The 27328-nt window shown below is 45.7% G+C and overlaps 1 protein-coding gene across 1 annotated transcript; it reads left to right on the top strand.

Moving 5' to 3' along the window:
• The first annotated feature begins 2120 nt into the window (after positions 1-2120).
• On the top strand, positions 2121-26210 carry GNA12 (G protein subunit alpha 12). The gene is made up of 4 exons (XM_077316636.1): positions 2121-2649; positions 9460-9675; positions 17787-17837; positions 20199-26210. Exons 1-4 carry the CDS (start codon positions 2266-2268, stop codon positions 20766-20768), a joined length of 1221 nt encoding a protein of 406 aa, XP_077172751.1. The 5' UTR covers positions 2121-2265; the 3' UTR covers positions 20769-26210.
• Positions 26211-27328: the final 1118 nt, after the last annotated feature.

Here is a 27328-nt window from a genome sequence, read left to right as displayed (position 1 = left end):
TAATGTTAAAGGATGCAAAAAGTACATAGCAAACTATACGCACTAACATGGACCACACTTCGATTTAGCCAAGTCATTTTGTGGATGGTTTGGCACAGTGGATGGGGTGCCTCTCTTTATCTTAACCTGGGCTACCTCTCACAGCTGCCCCTTCTCTCCCTTTGTCCTCTCACTATCTCCACATGGCCTTCCAAGCTGGGCAAACTGGCCATTTGCGAAGAGGGAAATACTCTTTACAGTAGGCATCTCTCTCTCCTTTCAACTGCAACCTGAATGGGAACTGGAGCTCCTTGAATGGCAAAATACCTCTTGGGAGATTTATTTCCTGCACCCCGTCTCATGCTTCTATAACTGGGCAAAACTCTGCAGTATTAACACCCTAGTGCATTTGCCCTGTCCCACAGCTATTACAAGCCCCCCATGCCAGCCAAAAAGAATTGTGCCATGCAAATTTTGGCTTACACCCAAACGATGCAGGAAGTGGTTTTTAAAAAACTAACAGGCTGGCAGTGCACCCTAGTGGCTACACTTTGAATTGCAGCTGATTTATGCCAACCCAATAGACTTTTAAAGGCAATAGATGTTCAATGGTTTGCCTTGGCCTGTCTTTGCGTAGCAACCCTGGCCTTCCGTGGTGGGATCCCATCTAAGTGCTAAGCTAACCGGGACCAACCCTGTTTAGCTTTTGGGAGCTGGTGGGACAGTTTGCTAAGCCTTCTGTCCAAGCATGCTTGCCCTTCCTCTCCTTTGGTGTTTGGGCAGGGCTGCCGTCCAGTGGCTGAGCCCCTGCAGGAAAGCCATAGAGGATGCCAGGGTTGTGTGCAGCACCAAAAGAGGTACTGGCTAGAATGTCAGGCTAGAAGCTGGGAGGCCACGCTTTGAATCCCAATTCTGCCATGCAGGCTTGCTAGAATAACTTTGGGCCGGTCACGCATGCTTGGCCTATGCTACTTTCCAGGGTTGTCGTGGGCATAAAGCGTGGGCAAAGAGAATCAAGTAGGCTAGTTGGGACTCTTCTATTGTTTCCCCTCCTCTGGACTGAGAGATGGCAAAATCCAGCAGGATTAATTTTGCTTTCTGAAGCAACAGCGACACCCAGTGGATAAGAAGGATGAAATTTACTAGGCAGGGCGGTGAGGAGGGAGAGATGGCAACAGTGATCCCCCCCCTTGCAGCTATCCAGTGTCCTTTTGACTGCACAAAAAATCCATGTTGCATAGCAAGTGATGTGTTTGTGTTCAAAGCACCATCAAGTCCCAAGAGGCTAACAGAGGTGGTTGTGACCCAGCTATTTCCTGGCAGGGCCCAACCCTGCTTTGCCTCCGAGATCTGATAAGATCAGGCCAGCCTGGGCTAGTCTGGCCATCCTGATGCCTGTGCCTTAAAAGGCCCATCAAGGTCAGCCTCGACTGTCAAGGGCTCTCCCATCTGGAAAGCCAGGGATTGAACCTGGGACTTTCCACCTGGCAAGCAGATGCTCTGTCCCTGAGCCCCCGGTGCCTCCTCAGTTATGGAGACGAAGGAACTGTGGGTGGATGTGACACAGTTTTGTCCTTCTTGTGTCATATTGATGTATGCATTTGCATGGAGTGACTGTGTTGAAGTTAGGATGACCCGGGTTCAATTGTCCATTTCCCAAGAGATTTCTTGGCTGCTTTAACAGCCACTGATTCTGTCTCATCTTGGCCTACCACGCAGGGTTGTTGTGACAGGCAGGTAGACGCCCTTCTCCCCACTTTCTCCCCCTCCCATTCATAAATTCCTTGAAGCGTGACATCACTGAACTCCCCGACCAATGAGCGAGGGACTCTGCGCTTCTCCGTTCGGAGGATGCGTTAAGCTCCTCCCCTTCCCACGCATCCTCCGCTCCCCAGCCACCTTTCCCCCCTCCTCCCAGAAGCCACCGCCCCTTTCCCTTCAGCCCGCTCTGATTGGGGTCGGGGCGCCTTTGCTCCGCCCCTGGCACCTTCTCCCCGCCCCTCAGCCAATGAAAAGCCTCCTGTCCCTCCCTTTCGCCGTCCTCGCCCAATAGGAAGCCTCTTGTTCCACGCTCACCCAATGGGCGAGCGGGACGGCCTTGGACGGACGACGCCCTGCCCAATAGCATTCGAGGGGGCGGGCGTGAGAGCGGAGGGCGACCGAGAGAGTGTTGGCGAGAGCGAGTCGGCGCCCCCTCCCTCCCCCCCCCAACGGCCGAAAAGCGGCGGTTGAACCGCCGTGTCGCGCGGGGAGGGGTCGCCGGCGGTTCCCCTGAGGCGGCGGCCGATGCCGGGGGGGAAGGAGGAGGAGGAGGAGGAGGAGCGCCCCTCGCCGCCTCCGCTGCTGTCGGCCGCCATGTCCGGGGTGGTGCGGACGCTGAGCCGCTGCCTGCTGTCGGGCGAGGCGGCGGGCGGCGGGGCGGAGCGGGCGGAGGGCAAGGAGCGGCGGCGGGACAGCGAGCGCGAGGCGCGGCGGCGGAGCCGGGAGATCGACGCCATGCTGGCCCGCGAGCGGCGCTCGGTGCGGCGCCTGGTCAAGATCCTGCTGCTGGGCGCCGGCGAGAGCGGCAAGTCCACCTTCCTCAAGCAGATGCGCATCATCCACGGGCGCGAGTTCGACCAGAAGGCCCTGCTCGACTTCCGCGCCACCATCTACGAGAACATCCTCAAGGTGGGCGGGGCAAGGCGCGCCACGACGGCCCTGCCAGGAAGGCACCTGGGGGGGGGGGAGAAGAGAGGCATGTGGGTGGGATGGGGGGCAACAGCCCTGCCAGGAAGGGAGAGAGTCTTGTAGGTGGGGTGCAACAGTCCTGCAAGGCAGGCACCAGGGGAAGGAGAAGGGAAGAGAGGCGTGTGGGTGGGATGGGGGGCAACAGCCCTGCGAGGCAGGCACCAGGGCGCAGGGGTGGGGTGCAGCAAGACAGCCCTGCCAGGGAGGCACCAAGAGGAAGGCTAGCCACGGCTCCCTGTTGAGTTCATGGTGCTTTACTTCTCTTGTTTTGACCTTACGGATGGTCATGTAGATGGGCCGGGGTGGTGCACAGCTGCCCTGCAAGGTAGGTGCAAGGAGGAAAAAGAGGGATGGCTCTCCGTTGGATCCCTGTTGAGGCTCATGGGCCTCCCTTCTCCTGTTTTATCCTTATGAAACAGTCACAGTGTGGCATTGCACAGCCCTGTGAGGTAGGACGGAGGAGAGAGTGGGAGTGATGCTGTGAGACAGACTGTCATTCTGTAATCATGTTTGGCAGTTTTCTTTTGTTTCTGTTTCAAAAACCTCTAATGTATGTGTGTAAAAAGAAAAACGAGCATTGTGCTTTTTTTGTCAGTCTTTACAAAGGATTCAAATCAGCATTAGGCAACATAGATTCTGGAGACACAGATTGTCTGGAATGCGCAGGTAAACCTTTACTTGTTTTCTGAGTTTTGGAAAACATTTAAATGTTTAATGTTTGCATCCCGTGTGTGTTTAAACTTCATGCCCTTTCTTGTCCCTTCTTCAAGCCTCATACAGTCCCGCTGCCTTTGAAACTGACTGAGTGACAGTCTCCACTGAAACTACTCCACAGGGTTGTTGGGACTATAAAATGGGAAATCACTTTGGATGAGGGCCTTGGAAGACGGGCAGGATATGGAGGGCGAAAGAGAGAGGTCCTATGGGTTAAGCAGGATTTGTACAGCAGCCCGTTTAAGGCACAAGATAAGAAGTAGGGAGTAAATAAAAAGTAGGGAGAGATCAGAGCTGGAGATGCAGACCAAATCTACCATCTAACAGAATAGTTGCACTTTCATCACTTAGAAAAAATAATAAACAGTGACTGAAATAGTAATTCTTTAAAGGTCAAGCTAGCATTGATGAGTCATAGTAATTTTTTCAACCATCCTGTAAGTTATGCTAATACTTCCTTTGCCACAATTTCCCGTGTCTGCTCTGCTGTCTTGGTCTGTATTACTTGCCTAGAGGCACCTAGCTGAATGCGCAGCTGAGTTCATACCTGACCCATCATTCAGAGCCAGTTCTTCGTTACCACCCCAGTGGCATTTAAATGGGGATATATGGGAGGGGCAGATCAGATAGTTACTGTTTGTACTGCAGGTTCAGTAGCACTGGTTTGGGCAGTAACTTATCTATTCCTTCTGCGTGGTCTTCCTTTTTAAGGAGGCCAAACAGGCATTTTGAGTTGCGTGAGAAGCAGACTTCCAGTTTGTAATTGCTATAACCTAGCCAGCAGCCATTTTAGTTAGTGAGGCTGTTTGTAAAGCTGTGGGGCCAGCAACCAAGACCTGAGTCCATCTGGCAGTTGGCCTGCAAGCAGGAGCTGCACCTGTCAACAACCCTTGCTCCACATCCATCGCATGATGCTGGGCTGCGCAAGGCAGTGACCTGGCAGGCTGAAACATGCACCTGGAAGGCTGTGCTAGCCTTAGGCTTATGTGTCACCGGTTGGGCAGGTTTGATTGATATTCATGGCGGACACTGAGAATTTGAGGGATTGTGCTTGTACCACCATGGACGCAATGTCAAAGTATTGGGTAGCAGAAGGAATTTTGCCTCACAAGACTTTTCCCATGAGAATCTGCTTAACATGGGTGTATTGAATTGGCCCTTCATTCAAGCCAGCTCTGTCTAAATATTCTCTAGGAGAAAAGGAACAACTGGGCACTGCGGTGTATCAATAACTGACGTAGTCTGGAGGCCAGTGATCCAGCTGGGAGTGCCCGTGGTATCTTCAGTTGGAAATTTTGAGACAAGGAAAAGTGACAGTCTGTGCCATCAGCATGCGTATGTAAAAGAGGGCAATGTCCCCAGGGAGTCTTAGCATGAGGTTGGAGGATGCCTTGAGGAAGTGTTGCAGAACCCTGAATCTTGTGTGCTCACTCACATTATCTTCTATGTGAGTACATCATTTTACATGCATTGAATGGCAACTTCTCATATATATCTGTGCACCAGTTTCACTCATCTTGGCTGAAGCATTCCACAGAAGGCTTGGCGTTGGAAGAGCAGGGGATCGTGTTGGATACAGGGTTAGAAGCTTCAAAGTTAACTCTTACCTTGGAAAGCTGGGAAATTCTTGATTCTTCTTGTCCTTGGTCCTGTGTATTGCAAGGCAGAACTCACAGTATGAGCATGGAAATAGTATTTTTTTTTTGTCAAGTTGAGTAATAATCTTTTTCAAGCAGTTTGTTTGTAGCTCACCCTTGGAGCCCTTTTATAGGCAACTTTCTGCTTCATCAGTACTATTATCTGTAGAAAGTTATACTTCCAAACTAATTTCTAGTTTGTTTTTCCTCTCCCAGTATACCAATTGCTACACACTCACAGGAAGTGAATTTTGCTGTTTGCAAGTCGGGAGAAAACCATCCCGCAGTACTAGTCATCTGGGGCACTGACGCTATATTTTCGGATGGATGGATGTCTGTCAAGACTGTTGAACTGCTGGATATTGTAAATGTAGACTAGAAAGCTCAGACATGATCTATTTACCTTCTTTTACTAGTACTTTAGAATATATATATTCTAAATAAATTACTAACACAAAGCTGGTGTTTGGCTGAAGCATTTTGAGCGCTAAAAAAAAATCAGGAAGTCTTCATCTGTTGTCAGCCAGTGAGCTTTTTCAGTTATTTTAGAATCTGGGAAGTTAAGAGGCTTCAAACAAGAGTTGGCATAGGCATTCTTCGTGTTCTTGGAAAGCTTAATGTGGCTTAATGGAAAAGAGGATGTTGTGTCTATGCAGACTTGCAACTTAGCTGCATGCAATGCACCAGGGCAGTGTGGTAAGTCCCTAGTGCAGCTGGGTTTTAAAATTGTACTTTATTTTTCTGCCTGGGCTACCTGTGCAGCGGACTGCAGAAGCATCCATTTGGGCCTTGGCTATGTCAACAAGCCGTTGAGGCCAGCTTGATAGTGTTCACACGGTCATAATTATTAAAAAGCTGTGGATTCTGAGCGCTTTCTTGATAGGTTGGTCCGTCATGTTATTCTTGGAAAAGAACATCTCTGGGGTGATCACACTTCCAGTCGAAGAAAATAAAGTCAGGAAGGCCACAATCCAAAGAAGCATACAACTTCTTCTGCACACTCAACAGGACTTTGCTTTTTGTTTTTTGTGAACAGAAACACGGTGTTCTTCTGAAACATGTAGGAATCTACAAAGCATTTGGCGATCTGGCATGAGATTCCAGGGTAGGCCTGGAAACACTGCTTTAGTATATTTTTACGACAGCAGCTTTTGTAAATAAGCTGGTCGGAAACAGTATCTCTTTGGGGGGGGGTTCAAAATCTTGCTTAATTTGCTTTTGCATCAAAGGCATGCACTTCTGGTTTGTTATGAGTACAGGATCTTTGAGATTTAATACCTCAGGAACGGCTGTGCAATTTTCCATTTCCATGTAGGTGGTCTAGTTCTGCTGCTCTTTCCATTTAATGTTGGATTGCGGAGGAGGGTGCTCAGCTGATGACCCTCCCCATGGAGCACTATGGCTGCTTCATAATAAAAGCAACTGCGTGCTTCCCACACGTCTCTGAGCAGTCACGATATCGTAGAAGTCACCCTTCTTGCAAAACGGTCTTCGGGAAATGAGGCTGGTGCGGATTGCGACATGAAAATGCAGTGTTTAAGTTTCCTTTAAAAAAAAATTCTTGGATAAAGGTCATCCAACCCCAGTGCTGTCGCTATGTCATTTGTGAGTATTAACATTTCATCCTTAGTACCAGTCTTCGACTGCATTCTTTTGGCTGCCTTTTAGAAAATGATTAGAGGGTGAGTATTCTTGCACCATACTTTACTTGGGGGCCAACGTTGAGAATGCATTGGACTTCTTTGTAAACTGCATTGTCTTGTAAGTTGGGGAAGGGTGAGGAAGAGACGTATGCCAATAGCTGTTAGCTTTTATGCGCAGTAAACAAAGGATATCTTAGGAAATCTAAGCATTTCTGCATCTGAGATTGCTTTGGGACACTCCTCCCTGCCTGCAAAATGTGAATAGCAAACTATGCTCCCTTCTGCACACTGGTGAGAGTTGAAGACCATAGGAAGGGCTATTATGGTTAATGTGCCTCTCTGCTTTTATAAGAAGCGTGTTTGTTCTGTTCTGCTTATTGCCTCCTGCAGGTTTTTATTGATGTTTTAATTGTATATTGGTTTGATGCTGACTCCCTGCCTTGAAAATAGTTCTGTTGAAAGGAAGGCTATAAAATGTCTAAGTAAACAAAAGTCTGAAAACAGTAGGGGTTGCTTACTTTGAGGGACTTGATGGTGCAGTTATAGCATAAGCAAGCGAGCCTGACATTATACCATGCTATTTTTAGAATGTCATTGTTCCTCTGAGTACATACATATTGGATGCTCCCTCAGCCTGTTCCATGTTAGCCTAAGCCATCTGGATCCCTGGGAGTAGGATCTTAGAATCATAGAATCCTAGAGTTGGAAGGGGCCATACAGGCCATCTAGTCCAACCCCCTGCTCTACGCATCCTAAAGCATCCAAGAAAAGTGTGTATCCAACCTTTGCTTGAAGACTGCCAGTGAGGGGGAGCTTTAGTAAAATGGGCGACCTGCTCTGTTTTCCAGCTTACTTCTCAATAACAGTTTAGAGCAACTTGCCGTTGTAGGGTTTTGTGCTGAATCGGTTACTGTTGTCTTCTGTTCTCTCTACAGAGACGGCCGAGTAGGTTTTTTCAAGAGGAACAAGTCGGCCAGCAGCCAGATCATGAAAATGCGTGGGCTCATTCCCAGTTGGTTTCAGTGGGAACTTCAGGAATTATTGATAGAAGTGCCATGGGTTAATTGCTGAAGTTCTGACTCTGTAAAATCAAGTCTTTATAAAATATCACATCCCTCAGAAAGGCTGCTCCAGGGAGCGTGGCCCAGTGTTACTGTAATTCCCTGTTCCGTTCAAAGGGAGAAACATCACCTGCCAGTTTTGCATCTCAAGAAACATCCCTGCTTGGAAATAGTTTTTCGTGGGGGGGGGGGGGGGCAGTGGATGAAAAAGGCAGCTGCTGTGTGGGAAGTACAATAAATGAAGAGAACTTGGATTGTGTAGTTCCAGGGTTGTGATAAGCAGCTATTATGATCTCATCCCCCAGTGTGGGGAATCTTCCAGGCAGGGCTGCAGCTGCATGATGGCTAGGCTGAACAGTGCTTGAAAGCGCCCTAAGTGAAATAAGGCTGAACCGGATGAGTTAAAGGACTTGAGAGCTGTGGAGCCTAAGCAGGTGAAAGGTCAGAGCTCTGGCTTGTGTATGCTGGACCAGGACTCGAATATTGGCAGGCCAGCTTTAAGAGGCGTGGAAGGTGGCAATGACCCCTGCTGATACAATGTGGCTACAGTAGGGGTTGTTTCTTTGGAAAACAGCAGCGATTCCTCCAGTTAAATACGGTTTAGTCCACCCTCTTTAGGAAGAAGAGGGAGTTCAATCAGACTGCATCTTGAACTTGTAAAAGGTTACTTAGACACAGTCGTAATTTTAAATAAATGTGTTAAAATTCTCCATTGGTCTTTTATTTACGCGAGAATTCTTAGAACAAGCACTGGCTTCGGTGAAGGAGGTGGGGAAACAATCAGTGCCTGGGAATGAGAGCGGGGGTTTCAACTTGTAGTCATCATCCAGTGAAACCAAATCTTCACGCCATATCCTGGTTTTTAGCCTCCTTTCATAGGGCTTTATAATAACTATATTTTGTGCTTTGAAGCAAAGGCTTGCCCTTTGAACAGCATACGTGGAGGATTACATTATGCAGAAATGAAGTAATAGGTATTCAAGACGGATCAGTGTTCATATTTGAGACACTACATTAAAAGGAGCGCAACCTGATAATTAAAAATGTCTCCAAGTTACCATTAACTGCCCTTGAGTTGGAATAACAGCGGCTGCAGTTCTCACTTGGCTCAAGTTGGCAGCCTTAAAGTCCCCTCTGGTCTTTTCTTCCTAGCGTGTACATTAAAACCTTGCTTTTCATTATGATTTTTTTATCCTGCTTGCTTGTAACGGGTTGTTAAGCTCAACTTTGGTCTTGCTGCTTGGTGGGTGTGAAGTAAACCTGAGGTTGAAGATAAGGGGCTGCCATGTGTTTGCATCTTTCCTTCTGTAGAGGGGTTGCAAAGGGACAAGAGTTTTGTATGTCTGAGCTTGTATTACAGTTCTTCAGAAGTGGGGAATTAAATTAGTTGGTGACACTAGCCCATGTGGATGAATTTGGAAGGGGGTATGGCAAATGTTGCAGGGGAAGTTCTTAGAGCAGGGGGATTTATCTCTAAATGGAGCTTCTAACCAGATTGGGGAGATGGGTCCTGTCAGTGCTACTAGGTGGATCCTATGTTGCTGCAAAATGTAAGAGTGTCTCTTGATTTCTACACTTGCCTGGAAAACCGACCAAGATCCCCGCTCAGAATTTGATGACGCTCTTTCTCGAATGAAATCTACTAGTTTTATTTCATGAACCACTAATCCTGTGTGTTTCTGTTTTGTCCTTTAGGGCGGCAGAGTCCTGGTTGATGCCCGGGACAAGCTAGGGATCCCTTGGGAGTATTCGGAGAATGAGAAGCATGGGATGTTTCTAATGGCCTTCGAAAGTAAAGCTGGCATGCCCATTGAACCTTGCACGTTCCAGTTGTACGTACCTGCCCTGAGTGGCCTGTGGAAGGATTCCGGGATTAAGGAGGCTTTTAGCCGTCGCAGTGAATACCAGCTGGTGAGTGCATCAAGCTGTGCTGAATAAAAAGCAGTTACCAGAGTACTCTCGTTGAAAAAATGGTCATCCTCTCAGCACACTATCACAGTACTATAAATACACTGTAATAGGCAATCTGAGTTGCTATGTTAGCCTGTCTGTAGCAGTATAAGAAGTGAGCAATGGCTTACAAAAGTTAGTATCCTGCCACAAATGTTGTTAGTTTTTAAGGGGTTGCTGGACTTTTCCTGTTTCTTACTATGTTAGACAGGGACTTGAAACAAGGATGAAAAACATGTACTAAGCAGTCAGCTGCTATGGCAAATGGGAAAAGTAGAATACATATATTAGTAAGTAGACTAAAAGAATCCATGAAGGTTAACAGAGGTAAGTTGTAAGAGGAAGCTGTTTTTCAGTTTTGCCTGAACCAACTCGGTCTTCTGCAGAATTTGCCGAAAAATGTAGCAGGCAGCTCATTAAAATCTGCTGGTTTAACCCAGCTGTGAACCATCAGCCACACCTAGGAGTTGTTACTAGGTCATTCCTTGTTGAAGTATTGCGTCCGAACCCTGCTGGCCCCTTAACATGCATATGTAATCTTGCTTGGGTTCTGAACTCTTGAACCAGCATTTGGTATTCAGGAGTTTCAATAGAATGGGGGGGGGGGATTGCTGCTTTATAGTATCTTTAGAAGCAAGTTGCATGCATGAATTTTCCTCTGTGCTTCTTGGGACTGGACCCCTGGCCATCCTTCCAATGCAGGTATGATGAACAGATAAAATTTTTGTTGCTCTAAGACCTCCTCAAGAGCATCTTTGCTGAGCTTTGTACGTGATGAGACAGTTGTCACTGAAAATGAGAGCTAAACTTTGGCAGGAAACTTTCTTACATAAGTCCAGGATGCTTCAGAGCAGCCGGAAATCAGCCCAGTGTTAGCAAACCTAGATTTTCAATAAATAGTTAAATCTTCGGGCTCAGGTTGCATAGCTGCCCTCATTGAGCCTCTCCCAAGTCTGACACAAGCTTGCTGGTGGTTTGTGATGATCATGAGCCAGACTGTGTCATGCTTAGCATTTGCTGTAAGCTAAGGCCAACATGACAGCAGTTAGAGGTGCAATTGGGCTATGCAGAATGGCCATGATTTGGGATGAGTGGGTGGAGCTGCAGAATGAGGTGTACTTGTATATCTTTCAGCTTAATAGAGCTTTATCCACCAAACTAAAATTTATGGGGCAGTCATCTGCCAGAGCGATGAATCTGTCTCAAAGCACCCTTTCTGTTTAACTGTCTAAAGCGGAGAGTTGATGACATGTGAATGTTCTGCTTGGTAAGTGTAAAGATAGTGATGTAATTCCTTCGGAGCATGGTGCTTGCGTTAATTGGGAAAATGGACAGGGGCTGTATGTAAGCATTTGTTGTTGACATTCTGCTTAGCGCCTAATTCATCAAAGTTCTGGCTGTGAATCCTTGTCTGGGACCTTGAGACTAACAGCACTGTGTGGGTAGATTCTACAATAGCAGTATTTTCTGTGCCTTCCTCTCCCCCATCTGTGTCTCCTGACTGTCGCACTGTCTCTCCTACACAGGCAAGTCTGTGAGTGACAGAAGCTTCATTGTATGTCTGCTATATTGTCAAGTTTCTGTCCTCTCTCTTTTTTTTTGAGGGGGGGGATGAGCATAATAAACATTCTTTTGAAATAAGCATATAGCTCTGTTCCTTAGCTGCCTTATATTCAGCCTGTGGCTTTGAAAGCAATTTATTTAAATATAACCTGGGGGGTGCAAATTTGGGGGGAAATTGAAATATATGCAGCGAACTTCCTAGCATTGAAAACATAAAACTCCTTAAAAACATAGAACTCCTTAAAACATTATAGCATAGCTGCCCAAATTATTTATATTTAAACAAAAACAATTGAAAATATTGTATATTGTCTACTGTATAAGAGTTCTTTACAGTGATTGCTCAGCTCCTGCAATATTTCTTCTGGGAAGATTGAGGAAGTCCTTAGGCTTCTCATGATGTATTTTTAGAATGGGATTTGTAAAGACAGTTTTCTCACTTCAAAAATCATATAAGGTTTTTTCACTGGTCTCCCGATTTTTCCCAGTTATTCCATTGGGAAGATTGTAAAAAACACCATACAGGAGTTTTGTTTACAATCCCTAACACTTTGAGTATTTTCCAGGCCCTCCCATCTCTAGGTATACCTTTGTCCGTGCTTTATGAAACACGTATCAACTGTGCCGTTTGGCTGCGAATCTAAATGTCAAAAAGTTGTTTAAATTGGTAACCATAGTAAAACAAAGCAGTAAATGATAAATACCGTTTGCTTCACAACTTCAACTTTGCTCTCTCTCTCTCTCTCTCTCTGGCAGTTCTGATGGAATTGAAAGTTACATGAATGTGAATCTGCCATTGATGAAATAGACTAAAAGATGTAGCTTGTTCTACAAGGCCCTTTCTTAAAGTTTTAAAACAAAACAGGTGGGGCCAAGCAAACATTTGTTGCAGAATCCTAAACATGCCAATTCTTGCTTTCTACAGGAGGCGACTGCACAATATTTGTCTGGCTTAGTACTTCACGATGTACTTGGGTCTGCAGTGTGCTTGAGATGGGGAGGGGCCCCTGATCTTGGATAATGTCAGCAGTTTGAAGTCCATTCTTGTATGGCCTGATGTGCCTTGAAGATAACACTATTTTTAAACATGCAGAGACAACCTATACCATAAAAACGCATTGGGCCACTTTTCTAACGTAGCTTATATGTGTTAAAATATAAACCTTGATTTATATCTAGCATGTGGAACTCCAGAAACAAAGAAACCTTAAATGATTGGTACGCATCGATATGTTCAATATACTGCAGGCTCTTAAATATTTGCTTATTCCTTAAAGCCATGAATAAGAGGCAGCTAACATGTTGTTGAGTTCTGAATATCATCAGTTTTTTAAAATGGGCTTTGATACTAGTAAGAACATATTACGTCAAAATCTGGGACACTGATACCATATCGTTCATTTTCAGAAGCAGTTCTAAAATGCATTTATTTTTTCCATGCCTCCCTTTGGTCTCAGAAGAATTTGGGTGGCTATGACCAGAATTTTGTTTTGAATGTTCTCTTGATACCAAGAACGGTTTCACATGTGTGTTCAGAAACCTGTTTGCTTTCAACAAGATTGTTTTACTCTCCTTAGTCCTAATCCTCCCCCAACCTTGTGGATAAATAATGCATGTCCAGCATAGCTTTTACGACTCAGAGAAGGGGTAATGAGCAGCTTCTCCATTCCCATCAGGAATTGCCAGCATGCATTGTGTGAAATGATGGAGGGAGCTGCGTATCAAATTCCTGCCGTTTCATTGGCTGGCTTAGTAGCACAGCCTGCAATTTTCCCACCGTGCAGCAGCAAGCTCTGGTGTGTACAGCTAAAGTTCAGTCCTAGTGGGCAGACCTTGGCTTCTGATGAAACAGTTTATACATAACTAGCCAGGGATCTAGTCGGCGGACTTCAACAAATATTGAATCGCCTAAGAAGTACGGGAGGCTAAGCAAAGATTGTGGAATAGACAGTGTGTCAACGCTGGCAGTAAAGATGAGACCTATTGGAGCAAACAGTGGACTCTGTCAAAGCTGTAAACTGCGGAATGGGTCGGCCCGTTCATCGTACTTTTAAATTGCTGATGTTTAACTGGGAACTTCGCTTAAGTGTATTGAATGAGCTGCAGCTCAATTGTGGTTGTCACGCCAGTCCTTTAGGACAGCCTGCTAGGAAAGATAACATTGTGTGTGGAGCTTACATGCCGTCCTAAGCAGAGTTGCACCCTGCTCAGCCTGTTTACTGTTTAAAATATTGAACTGTGTAAAAGCCCTTTCATTAAAAGGGAGGGGGCTTCATCCTTAAAGGTAAACTTAATGGTGATAAAGCCCTTAGATATCTCCAGATATTACCTTCCCACCAATTTCCAGCTACGTTTGAAGAAAAGCGGCTGCGAAGGGACTGTCGTTGCTGACTCGACAGCTTACTTAAAGTTGCTTTGGGGACGGGGAGAATCTTCTGGAAACATCCTTTCTCTTTCAGAAAGTGGAAAGTGTTAATCTGAGGAGTCATTTACTGGCAGATGTCTTCTCTGTGAGCGCCATTCATTTTCTGCAGTTGAGACTGTGGCTGATTTGTGCTTCACTTGGCTCTGCTCCTGAGCAAACTTCAGGTATGTGTCCTGAGAAGGGCAGCTTGCTCTCCTGCATCACCAGAAGGAGCTGCTGAACTGAGCTCCAGTTATTCATTTTTATGTCTGGAAACTGAGCTTGGAAGTGCTAAATGACATCTAATCATCCTTAAAGAGTGGTTTTTGGTTTTTGGGCTTGAACGTTGTGGACCTCTCTTCTGTTTGCAAAGTGGAACGAAAGCTGCAGACTTTTTATACTACGAAACCAGTTTGCTGTTAAAAAGAGAATTGCGATACAAATCCAAATTATTTTGTTTGTGCTGTTTTCTGACAGGCTGCAGTCTGAAGGGTGGGTGAATATTCTCACTCTGTATCTCATCATGCCGCAAAATACCAGCAGCTTTAAATGTTATCAAATTACGAAATCCTAAAATAAAGGCTTTCATCTTGAGGTGAAGACGAGTTCTGTTTCCATAGCAACAGCAGTACTTTGGCTTTGCTTTCCCTTTTCTAAGCTTCGCTTCTGGATCAAGTGCACTTGGGCAAAGGCGTAAGAATTGTGGTTTGATCGCTTAAGTGGCAATAATTCTGCAGAACAGAACCAGAATTTGGACAGATTAGGTAGTCTGAGCGCTTCAGGAAAGCTGTAATGCAAGAATCTAGATGAAAGCAGACAGAGACTTCATAATGTTGGAAGGATCACCCTGGTCTAAATCATTACCGGGTCGTTGTCAGTATGGGAATGCTAGTGACCTGTCTGACTCATGCGACTCAACTGTGAAGTATGCAGCATTTTGAAAGTCAATTATTCTGCTTTGGATTATCTAGTGTATGTGGCTCTAGAGCAATTTGTTTGCTGGGTGTTCACTTCATCTTGCTTGTCGGTTTCAAAGTGGCTCTCACAGTAACCGTTTGCCAGTGTTTAGACTCTGGGTTCATCGTGGATACAGTTTGATAAACAAGCTCACACCCCTAAAACGTCCATCATCGAATAATAAGTTTACCTATGTACATTAACATCTTTTTGATCGATGGGAGCAAAACGTTTGCCTTTCTTTGTACTCTTTAGAAGAAGAGATGTTTTTCACTACTCGAAGGAGTGTCAAAGCACCTTCCCTTCCTCTCCCCGAAACAGATACCCTGCAGGTAGGTAAGACTGAGAGAGCCCTGATATTACTGCTCTGTAAAAACAGCTCTATCAGGCCAAGGTCACCCAGCTTGGCTACATGTGAAGGAGTGGAGAATCAAACCTGGCTTACCAGATTAGAAGCTGCCGCTGTTAACCACTACACCAAGCGGGCTTTAAGGTTTCAGGCTAGATTAATTAAATATTTGCAAGTGCAAAACAATTTTTATAGAGTGTACAAAGATTTCGATGCATATTTCTTGCTGTTGAAGGTGATGATCACGTGGAGAAATTCTCAAGTGCATCCTTTTCTTTGAATTAATAGCTGCAATCATCATTTTAACAAACACACCCAGAAGGTGACACCGTGCAGGAGCCATGTAACACTTGCTAAATATACTTTGATAATGTGTTAACAGCTTGTTTTTGAACATGAGCATTAGCAATCTTAAATGAGGCAAACGCATGAAGCTAATGCTGTGATTGCACCCATTAAAACCCTTCTCTTCACTAGCTGATGGGCTTGAGATGCTTGAGTTCCAAACATAAGTGTTTTTCGTAGCGCATATAAATGTGTGGTGTGCACTTTCTGAAGCAGAGTCTAGAGAAATGCCCATGAACAGGTTTAGCAGGAATTGTTGAGGAACAGTTGAAGTGGTAAACAGTAATTATTTCCAGCCCTCTTGGTCTCAACAAGGAAACTTAACCATGTTACAGACTGGGAGGGATTCATTGTTTGAGAAGACAGGACAGGACTGAACTTGTGTTTCATATTAGTGGCTCGTCCTTGAGGACTCAAGATCCCGTATCGTCCCAGCACTGGGGTATGCAGTTCTCCTTGGCTGCACCGCAGTTAAAGGTCCTGTTCCTCAGAAGACCTCCCAGAAATCATTCACAGTGTAAAAAGCAGACAGGTAGAGCCCTATTTTAGTGTAGTATTGCTAGATAGCAAACTTCAGTCGAGATTTCGAAAGTAACAATCACAGTGTTGCTGTGTTCAGATGTCTTTGCAGCCCCTTCGTTGCTCTTCCCCCAACCTTTGTACGTGGAAGGCTTCCAAGCCTTTAGCCAAGATCCAGTTTGCTGTGATGTCAACAGTGTGAATCCCCCCCCCCCTCCCAAGACTGATTGGGGACCATGAACTGCAGAAATGGAACGTTGCAAGAGGAACTATGAAGGTGCTTCCATCTCATGTCACCCCCATTGGGAAATGCAAATAAACAGGGCTGGGTTGCATTTTTGTTAGCAGCAGTCCCACAGTAGGTTTCCTCATAAAAAAATAACCTGACCTTTATACGCCTTGATGGTCAATAGATAACTTACGAAAATTGCCAGCAGAACTAGCCTGTCAACTTCTGTGTGTTTTAATAGCATTTCCCACAAAGGCTTTGTGAAAACTCTTTGGGTCCCCCCCCCCCGGAATATTGTTAATTTTCAATGGATGCATAATTAAATTAGCTTTTCAAGAACATCAGGAAAGGTTTGATTTGATTGTGCCTAGCTGCCTGATAAAACGGGCTGTGAACATGGTAAATATATATGAGCTTTTCTCATCTTGCTGGGTTTGTGCAAGTATCATCCTGGCTTTTCAACCTTAAATCGTCTGTTCTAAATTTAGCCACAGAGCTTCACAGGAGCATGATCAGGAAGACTAAATTAAATCTGTGTCAGAAGGTCCTGGGATAACAGAGAATGGCAAATATAGATGGTGATCTAGTTTTAGATCATATTTAAGAACAAAGCTTTTTTAACAGCTACTTCGGCGGGGGGGGGGGGGACTCCATCCTAAACCTCCTCCCCCCCGCCAAAAAAAATTAATAGTTTTCCTAAACTTTACAAGTGTCATGCAGTTTGTGCCCATCCATACTTTCCAATTCCCTGATCTACAGTGACTCATTGCTGCTCGACAATGGGAACTGAACCTCCTATTTGGTTCCAGTTGTGACAGAACTGACTCAGAACACATGGCCTTGGAGAGGAGAAGATCTACAATGTTACGATGAGTCATCCAAGGGTCTCTGTTGGCCAAGAGAAACAGGATATTAATGAGAATGTGGTCGGCTGTACAGCAGAGCAAACTGGCAACTGGGGTACTCATTAGTTGTTTAAGAGAGAATGATAAAAGGTATTCCTAAGGGGACTTTAAGGGCTGTCTTGATTCAGCAGCCATTTGAGTTTCTTCCTGGTTAGGTTCTTCCTTGCTGCTGTTAGTTTGAAGTGAGAAACCAGCGAAATATAACTCTAAGAGATGGTGAACAAATTGCATAGGTGTTTGAGCGTGGAATGTACTGCAGCAATATGGCTTCTTTTTAAGTGCTATATATGCAAGTGAGTGATCTTCAAACAATATACGTATTCCTCAGTACCAGCATATCATGGCCAGTTTCCTGGTTTTGTGTTGCCCTTTTCACTCTATTATGTCATTGGAAGATGGGGCTGTTGCAAGATGGTTGCAGCTTCTGCCCCATAAAGAGTCTGTCTGCCCAGTCTTTATGTACGGATCAGGGGCATTGTTCTGGCCAGAGTTGTGCAGCGATGGCCACAGGACTTACACATGTTAGCTGGTACGAGTCTTGAAGTTCTGTGGTGTTCAAACATGGTATCCTCTAGTATTTATCCTGTATTAGAGGTTTTAAAGGTTTTCAGCGCCATTAGAAATAAACTTTGTAACTTACTACAGAATAGTATCATTTTTTCCTGTGTTCTAGGTTAATTTACAGTTGGTTATTTTGGCAATGGAGGGCTGGCATATGTAGCTAAACAAATAGCTTATTCTAAACCCTTGTTTGAGCTTTGTGACTCTAACCCACAAATGTCTTCCTCTTGCTCTCAACAGGGTGAATCGATAAAATATTTCCTGGATAATCTGGAACGGATTGGTCAACTGGTAAGATTTGCCTACCACTCTGCATCTTAATGTAGTATATTGTTTGCTTTGACTATATCCTCAGATCATTAAGACCTCCAGGTCTTGTGTGTGAAATAAATAAGTGATGGGAAAAGTTCATAAGATGTAATCTTCCTACAAATACAGACGATTCAGAATTACAGAACTTCCAAGCAGGGTTGAATGCTTATCACATTTAATCTACTGTCTTTTTAAAAACGGTTTCCAGCTCTAATGAAGATTGTAGAGAAGGCATTGGAAAACTCTTTTATATATGTACAGTTTACAGACCAGATATGTCTGCTGCTGTCAGGATTCTAAGTAGGAAAGCCAATACACCTAATCATCATGACATGAAAGCCGTGAAAAAACTAGCAAGATACCTGGAAGGATCAGTAGACGTAAAGTTCAAAATATCGGCCAGTAACAAAGCACGATTGGTAGGTTATATGGATGCTAATTGGGGAGAAGATGAGACTAATTACAAATCAACAAAACAGATATGTTCTTTTATGGGGACAGTCTCATTAGTTGGACAAGTCAAAAGCAGTTGGTAGTTTCAAAATGCACAGTGGAAACAGAATATATATCAGCTTCAAATGCATGCAGTGCATTGGAATGGATTATGTATTTATTAAAGGACTTTGGTGTTGAGGAACCCAAACCAAGAGTCTTATCTGAAGATAAACATGCATGGCGCTTGCTCAAAATGAAAGCATAAAGGCAAGGAGTAAACATATTGCGATCAGAGGCGCTTCCATAAGAGAAATGCAATGACAAGCGCTTATTGAGATCCCGTTTTGTCCTATTGGACATCCAAACCATTAGCAAGAGGGAGATTTGAGAACCTTAGAAGAGGACAGAAACTCCTGGAATTCGGTGCCTGACAAATGAGAAATGGTATTGGAATATGCATCCCTTCTAGCCACTGAATTACTGTTTGTTAGTTTGTATAAATTAGCCAGGATGCTGTGGAGTGAGAGAGAGAGCCTGAAAAAAAAATAACAAAGTAGGCAATTTCTTTTTCTCAGTGTGCACTTCTTCTATAAGAAGTTTGTGCTTGTCTGTGAGAGAAGATGCCAATTAGTCTACTCAAGAAAAGGCGTTTCGCATGTGTTCTATCCAAGTGTAATTTACCTCGTGTTTTGTTAGTAAACTATTTACAAACTTACAAAAAAGCCACTGTGCTCTGCTGAATCCCAACAGTCTTTTAAAAAACTGTTTCTAGCTCTTTCTAATCAGCGGAGCAAAACAGTTTTAAGTAGAAAAGTACGTATTTCAAACTTCGGTACTTTAAATTGGATCCATAATCACACTGAAATCATTAGGTTCAAAGGTGTTTTTGTGAGACAGGGTAGGAAATATGGATGCAGACTGGCACAGCTCCACTTTTGGCTCTTCTGATGACTCTTCTTCCGTGTGGCACCTTCCTCATGGTTCAGGGAAGTGGGTCTGACTGAGACTTGTGCTTGGCAGATGGTTTGTGGCCTTGAACCAGCCACTGCTGGGAGCAATAGCCAAGCTGTAAGCCTCCCTGGGGTGTGAACCTCATGCCAGGGATGGAAATAAATATGATGGATAGCAATTCAGAACCTGGCTTTCCCATGAGCCACAGAGGGCCCCCCACATAGCACATAAGACACACCATTGCATGGAGTTGTCAGCAAGTCAGACTTGTATTTCACAGGGAGGACTGCACAGGTAGCACCTAGAAGCATGGAACATGGCCTGCGCCTGCAGAAATAAGACATCTGAATCAGCTCTTACAGTGTAGCAGGAGCACAGTGGATATCCTTGTTTGGCAGTATGCAGAGTGGTTATTACTCCTGTTTCTTTTGTCAGAACACAGGTGAAAAAGAAAAACAGGAACTGTTGCTCTTGCAAACTGATCACTCCACCTTTTTGATGCACCCCTGATCTGTTCATTTTGTATACAATAGCAGCAGTGAGACTTGGCCTGTAGCCACAGCACTGAAACTTTTGCAGGATTTGGCTTATCAGAAACCCCAGGTCTTTATTGCAGACATTGCAAGATTACTGGTGGCTACTTGAAAGGATATGACTTATAAATTTAGACGTGTTTGTTCTTTGACTGGATTTTCTGTGGGCCAGTTTATACATCCCAAGGAATGCAGCGGAAATCCTTTTGAGTGACTGAGAGCAGTCTGTGCGGTAAAGTGTCCGTGTTATCCTTTAAAAATGAATGAAATTCAACTCGGCTCACGTTTTTGTAGCCGACCGAGTCTTTTGAGGTTGGCCTTTAGCTTATCTTCTCTCCCACTCTCATCCTCCTATCTCTAGCTCCAGTTGTGCCTCTGCCTGACACATTATCTTTTTCCTCATATCTGTCTCTTCCCACAGAACTATTATCCCAGCAAGCAAGACATTTTGCTGGCTAGAAAAGCTACCAAGGGCATAGTGGAGCATGACTTCATCATCAAGAAGATCCCTTTCAAAATGGTGGATGTGGGTGGACAGCGATCTCAGCGCCAAAAGTGGTTCCAGTGCTTTGACGGGATCACCTCTATATTGTTCATGGTCTCCTCCAGCGAATACGACCAGGTCCTCATGGAAGACCGGCGCACAAACAGGCTGGTGGAATCCATGAACATCTTCGAGACCATTGTCAATAACAAGCTCTTTTTTAACGTGTCCATCATCCTGTTCCTGAATAAAATGGACCTCCTTGTGGAGAAAGTGAGGAGCGTCAGCATCAAGAAGTACTTCTCCGACTTCAGAGGCGACCCCCATCGGCTGGAAGACGTTCAGCGTTACTTGGTGCAGTGCTTTGACCGGAAGAGGCGGAATCGCAGCAAGCCCCTCTTCCACCACTTCACCACAGCCATAGACACTGAGAACATCCGCTTTGTATTCCACGCCGTGAAGGACATGATCCTCCAGGAGAACCTTAAGGATATTATGTTGCAGTGAAGGGAAACTGCCTCCCCCCTTTCACTCGGATCTACTCCAGCGGTAGGCCCCAAAATCCGACACGTGCGTGGTTCTTGGAATGGGTTCCGGAAGCAAACAAGATCTCTCTTGCTGCGCTCAAGGAAAGCTGCACAGTCTGAGCACAAGAGCAATGGGCAGAACTACTGGGATCAGCTGCTGAATTTTTTAACTGAAAACACTACTGGAAAGAAAGTGGCTATTTTAAAGTGCAGTGCCTTCTTTGGAACACTACCGCCTTCTGCCTTTCACGAAAAAGAGAACCCTTAACTGTTGAAAACCACGGAAAAGCATTTTTCGCTTGTTTTAATGAATAGCATTCTGCAACCCAACCAGAACTTGCCGACCACAAAGCCTTGTTTCTTCGGGGGTGCTAACCTAACGAATGGAGTAATATATTCCACGCTCTTCCCTGGCAGTCTTTCAAGAAAGAATCCGATGGCAAGGAGCTCACGAGCATATTCGGATTGGGCGGCTGCGGAATAGTTTGGGCTGAACCAGGGCTTAGAAAAGCGGCCATCCTGCTGCCAATCCAAAAATCCCTCTCTGGCTTTCTTTGCCTGGAAATTCAGGATTGCAAATGGGCTTTCTCTGACCTTGAGGTGCGCAAATTGAAGGCTTGGGCTGACATAACACGAAGCTGTGTTTTGCACTACATGTATCGCGTTCGTTGCATCACAGACGAGAGGAGACTTCTACAGTGCTACAGCACTGGGCCAGCGCTCGAAACACCTCAGCACAAGGTGGATCCTCCAGAGATATATCCTCCTGCGCCTGGAGTTGAAACTAGAAAGACTTTCTCCTCCTCCTCCTCCCCCTCGGTTGGACAGTGGCTTTGTATCATTGATCGGAAGCCGATGCTATTCCTGCCCCTATATTTGGCAGGCAGTAGCAGGTCAGTAACACTAAAGCCAGACCATCTTGAGAATTCCCCGCTGGACAGCTGCACTGAATCTGGACCGTGCTCTTTAATTAATCAGTGATGTGTCTTTGTGGGGAGGGTTTATGAGCCTGAACAATACACAGTTTAAACGACAATAAACTGCCAGGCCTCCAAGATGTCACTTTTAGGCTCCTACAGAGTATATGTGAATTGACAGAAGTCTATCAGCGTTTGAAGTGAATTGTTCTTAACCATGAAATGCGTAGTTTAAATATGGGTGCCTTTTTTCTGTGTGTACAGCTCTTTCACACTCCCTGCTTTGAGGTCTGTATTAACCTGCCTTTTCAGTGGCATAAGTGTCAGGGATCTCGCTTTAATATCACTATGCTGTTGGTACTGTACATGTCACAATAATACCTAAAGGGCTAGTCCTTCCTGTTTCACATTATCAGAATTCTGTAGCGATGCCTCTAGCCTTGAACGGGAGGTGGGCACTCCAGGAACTAACAGCACAAGTAGCACCAGCCTTTAAAGCAAAAGAAAATCTCGGTTCCGTTGTGGATTGCTCAAATATATATATAAACGTATGTGTGTGTGTGTGGGGGGGGTATATACCAGACTTGCTCAACCAGAAATTCTCTGTGCTTGTAGTGATGTTTTGTGCGCCAGTCCAACTGAATTATGGGAACTGGGAACAAGTCTGTCTCCTTGTTTCATGTAAAATTAAACTGTAGTAAAGGGCCAGTGGGGATCAGACCTCTAGCCTTCCAGAGGTTCCCTAACGTTTGGCTTATTGCTTACTGTCACGTGTCTTTCTAGGACCAATTGTTTTCCTGTTTCAGCATAGGCTACGGTGTGGAAGCAACTTGGGGGCGGCGGAGATTGCCACCGAGTCACAGGTGACTTCCAGGGACCCCGTAGGGTTTCCAAGGCAAGAGACATTCAGAAGGGGTTTGCCATTGCCTGCCTCTCTGTCGTGACCCTGGACTTCCCGAGTGGTCTCCCAGCCAAGTACTAGCGAGGGCTGATCCTACCTAGCTTCCAAGATCAGCCTAGCCTTGGGCCACCTAGGCCAGGGCATTAGGGTTAGCCTGGGCCATCCTGGTGGCTCAAGAGACTGCAGGTATGAATCTCCCTTATTGTTGTCCATTGGTGTTCATGCTCTTCATTGGTGATCTTTGCACAGCATCTTTTGGTGTGTGCTATGGCACATGCCTCTGCTTTTAAAACAGGCAATCGTTCCTACTGGGCATGCTCAGATGAATGCCTGAACTAGCCCTCCTGGAGTCTGGTAGCTTCATTAAAAAAAAGACTTCTCAGCAGTAATTCACAATCCCAATCACAGAAGTTGTCTTTCAGGCTTCCCCGAGGTGCCCCAGTTTTTGTATCCGTAGACCTTGGCCTGCCCTGAAGTGCCATACAATAGCACACACTTTTGCAACAGGCCTTTAACACCTGGATGATGCTGCCCTTTTGTATTTTAAGAACTCATCTGCTGCCCTCCTCGTTCTTTTTCTGACTACAGGTGTTCAGAAGTATGACTACTAGGCCACGCACTTGCTGGATGGGCCAGCCTTCATTTGCTGAGTTCTCTGCTCCTTGCTGAAATTAATATACTGTATGACATCAGGTTTTGGTAGCCAAACTAAAGCCGATGGCCAGCCTGTCACTGCTTTCAAGTCAATCATTTTCCCTTTGACCATCTTTATTCTTTACTTTAGGAGCCTCTTGTGGCGCAGAGTGGTAAGGCAGCAGACATGCAGTCTGAAAGCTCTGCCCATGAGGCTGGGAGATCAATCCCAGCAGCCGGCTCAAGGTCGACTCAGCCTTCCATCCTTCCGAGGTCGGTAAAATGAGTACCCAGCTTGCTGGGGGGGTAAACGCTAATGACTGGGGAAGGCACTGGCAAACCACCCCGTATTGAGTCTGCCATGAAAATGCTGGAGGGTGTCACCCCAAGGGTCAGACATGACTCGGTGCTTGCACAGAGCATACCTTTACCTTTACCTTTATTCTTTACTATCAGAGCTGCGGTCCTTGTGTTGATGATCGCTGCAGTTGACGCATGCTATCTAAACTGTTGCGGTCACACAAGCGTGCCTGCTTGAGCACGGAATCGGAGGCGAGTCTGATTTTTAACAATCAAGATTCCCAACACAAATCTGGCATGAGTCGTCGTTACTAACAGTTGTGCTAAAACAGTTTTGAGCATCTCAACTTGCAGTGCTTTTGGTGCTATTTGTCAGTATTCCGTTTTAAGATTCGGGCTGGGTTTTGAATCGTGTGGAAGTGGGTCATATGCAGGACAATCTAGTACAGGCCTTGGGCTTCACATGCTTTGTTCGAAATAAATAGTCTTTGGATATCGGCAGTGTTTCTCGTTTGTCAGCAAAGGTTCCTCGAAAGGCTGCTCAGTGTGTTAAAATAAATGTGTGTGTGTGTGGGGGGGGTGTTCCTTTCTGCTGTGATGGTTTTGCTTGTATATACGCTTCAGGAAGAAGTCTTAGGAAACGTGCAGCTGCCCTTCTGTGGAAGAACAAAAAGTTTGAGCATTCATAGCTCTCAACTTATGCTGTTCATGGCCAATTCATCTGAGAGGCCTGACGTGAATCCAGCCAGGAATAAAAGGTTGGAACAAGTTCCGAAGTTGCCAGCGTTGCTGTATCCTAGTTGGTTTTGTCTGCTAAAGCTGCCCAAATCGCATATTTTTCAGCAAACGTTTCAGCTGCTGCATGGCTGGAAGGGAAGAGAGGAAAGGCTGAGCACATCTCCTGAAGTTCAGGCAGCCTGAGAAGGCCTTATCTTACTAACTTTGAGGCCTTAACCAAAATTCCTTGCTCCTCCCTCTGAGACAGTTCCCAGAACTGCTCATGTGAGCAGACTTGGTTACTCCTGCCCATCGTTTATTTTCCGTGAGTTAAGGAACCCTCTGGACCAAGGGGGCGCCATGCTTTTCTGATTTTCATTACTGGAGCACCTGGTTTTGCCAAAGGGCAGCGAGACTGTAAATTTTCTCAAGTTGCCCCATGTACAGTGAGGGAAAGTTTCTGTTGGAAACCAGATTTCCCCTCTTGAAGGTTTCACAGCCCTGTTGGTCCACAATAAGAGAACATCCTGCAAAAAACTGCCGCATGCAGTTTGCATTTGCATTCTGTTTGAAATCCTTTGTTCTTGTTCATAGCATCGGCCGTTCCCGGAGACTTAGCTCGTTCCTCTGGCACTGGTCTACTAGGGCTTGGCAGGGTTCCCATAGTTCGCATACTGTAACCAGCTTGCCCGTTGCTGCAGGCCAAGGGAAAGGGCCTTTGGGACTTCTGTGTTTGGTTTCCTGGTGGGGAGCCAAAGTCTATTGTCGGGCGGGGGAGGCCTGGGCCAGGGAAGGCTCTAGTTTCTCTAAACAGGCTTTCGGGGGCTGCTGTTTAAACACTTGACAGTCTGTGTGTTTTGAAACAAAATGCCATCAATGAAGAGTCTGTGCGTTGCGATGACGAAGAAGCAGCTTTTGGCAGCTGATTAAAACAACGCATTGGCACCCCCGTCAGCTATTGGCGTGCACATTACAAATCTCTCCTCTCCCCCCCACCCCCAGCTTGCCAAGTTGTCTGCATGCAAATTCAGGCTTCCTCCAGTGTTGTGTTTTTGCTGCCCAGATAAGACTGATGCCTCCCCAAACCCAGCAAGTGCCTCCTTAAAAAAAACAAAAACAAATGCACAGGGAGCCACTAATGCCTTGGGAACCGTCACGTCCTTTAAGATCTAAGTCCAGCACTGTCTGTTACCAGCGGCACACTAAGTTCAAACTGCAAGGACGCATGGAGTGGCACTCGTTAGGGGTTGCTGCATCATATGGGGGTGGGGAGGCACTGCTTTCCCATTTGGGGGCCCCTGATCGAGCCAGAGAGCCTCTCAAAGACCAGCCTGAGCCTGTAAGAGGAAAGCTGCCCAGCAGAATCTCTCCCGAGTTGCCTTTGTAGTGCATTTCAAGTATTCACAGTGCTTTGCCTGCCTTCTCTCCATAGCCTTGTCACATCAGCTTCTGTAATTACACTGCCAAAAAAAAAAAGACTGCCGGGCTTCAGCAAGGCCTCCAGTGGGATTGTGTCCTGCAGGAGATTTGGGCCAAGGACTTTCTGTTCAGCCCCCGTTCTACACTGCAATCCGGAGCTGCATTCAACGCAAGCGCTTAAGGGCTTTCAAAAACTCTGACAAGGAAAGGCTTGTTCTTCGCTTTGCTTTCTTAACTGTTTGGAGAGGGCGAAAGGACGGTGCAAATTTGCGTGTGACGAGATGGAAGCCACCTACGGCAGTTGGGGCTTTGTGGAGTTCTTGGAACTCTAAATTGGCCGTCTCGTAAGCACCAAAAGAGCATCTGGAATACTTTGCATCCTGTTTTGCGGTGATAGTCCTCGGTTTTATGAAGTGTATCAGATTTTCTCAACATATATATATATTGTGGTGTAAAGAAATGTACTTTATAACTCTGGAACTGCTTTTGTATATATGAATTTTGTAAGTTTATTAAAACCTGACTTGTTACTGTGCTTTCTAGAGTATGCAAGGCGAATTCATCAGACACTGGTTACATCAGCCTAAACTCTGCCGTGCCTGGGCAGTGGGGAGGGAAGAGATGGGAGTTGAGACCTGGGGTGCCAAACAAAGATTTGTCAGGCAATGGTTTTGAGAAAGAGGGGAGACACTGGTCTCTGTCGCTCACCACTCAACGCTGGAATGGGAGGAAGCCAGCAAAGGAGAACTGAAAGTCCTGGGCTGTTTAAGCTTTAAAACTCCTGGGAAGTCTTCCAGCCTTTTGGTATTTGGTGCAGACATTAAACTGGGTGACCTGTGGCAAGAAACCCTTGTTTGGGGGTGTTTCATGCTTTGCCCTGACTGTGGGACTCCAGTTGGTTTCAGTTGACGGCACCTGCTAAGTGCTTTCCCCTGAGCTGCATAAAAGCCAGAAATAGCAACATGACCTACATTCGGTGCCCCTTTTCCCATGCTCTCCACACATTTAAGGTCAGCATACGGGACGTGGAGACAATCCCTCCCACTGTCTTCTGTCATTTGGGGCAAGCGCTGACCGAGGCCGTGGCGTTCCTCCCATTCTCTCCAACGCTGCACATGGAGGGGTGTTTGAAACCTTTCCCCTTTTCCTATGCTCATGGCCTTTCAGGGAAGCTAAAGCTCACACACCCTTCCTCATAGGATAGCTGAAACTCCTCCCTCCCAGAGGCAACTGGTGGTGAAAAAGTATTATATAGTTTCTCAAATGCTGGCTGCTTCCTTCCCCCCCCCCCCCAAATGCCTCGCAGCAGTTCCAGTTCTGGAGACACAAACTTGACAAAGTGTGAGAAGATCTGTGGACTTCTCACCTGAACAGGATCAGCCAAATCCCCTTGGGGTCCTTGGCTTTTGCCATCGATGGATTAGCATGGGCTTTTCCCCGTCTGATTTAATTTTGGTTTTGTAGATCGAATCAAAGCCCCATGTTGCCAGTAGCCCAGCTCAAAAATGTCAGGCCCCCCCGACTAAGAGTAAAAGAACCTGAAGCTTCTCTCCTGTCCTTGGGAGAGGGGTCCCCTTTCTCCAGCAGTCCAGGAAGCATCCTAATAATAATTTCTCTCCGTTCAGGTAGGATTGGGCCTCAGGTAGGACAGGA

This window comes from Paroedura picta, chromosome 17 (genome assembly GCF_049243985.1).
Source record: "Paroedura picta isolate Pp20150507F chromosome 17, Ppicta_v3.0, whole genome shotgun sequence".
NCBI classification, from domain to species: Eukaryota; Metazoa; Chordata; class Lepidosauria; order Squamata; family Gekkonidae; genus Paroedura; species Paroedura picta.
The sequence above is the reverse complement of the archived record's forward strand: the minus strand, read 5'-3'. Positions and strand labels throughout refer to the sequence as shown.

Coding starts and splice junctions, on each gene's coding strand:
- GNA12 (XM_077316636.1), top strand. CDS start 2,266: ATGCCGGGGGGGAAGGAGGAGGAGGAGGAGGAGGAGCGCCCCTCGCCG. Junction 9,676..17,786: donor GTCGCAGTGAATACCAGCTG/GTGAGTGCATCA, acceptor TGCTCTCAACAG/GGTGAATCGATAAAATATTT. Junction 17,838..20,198: donor TGGAACGGATTGGTCAACTG/GTAAGATTTGCC, acceptor CTCTTCCCACAG/AACTATTATCCCAGCAAGCA.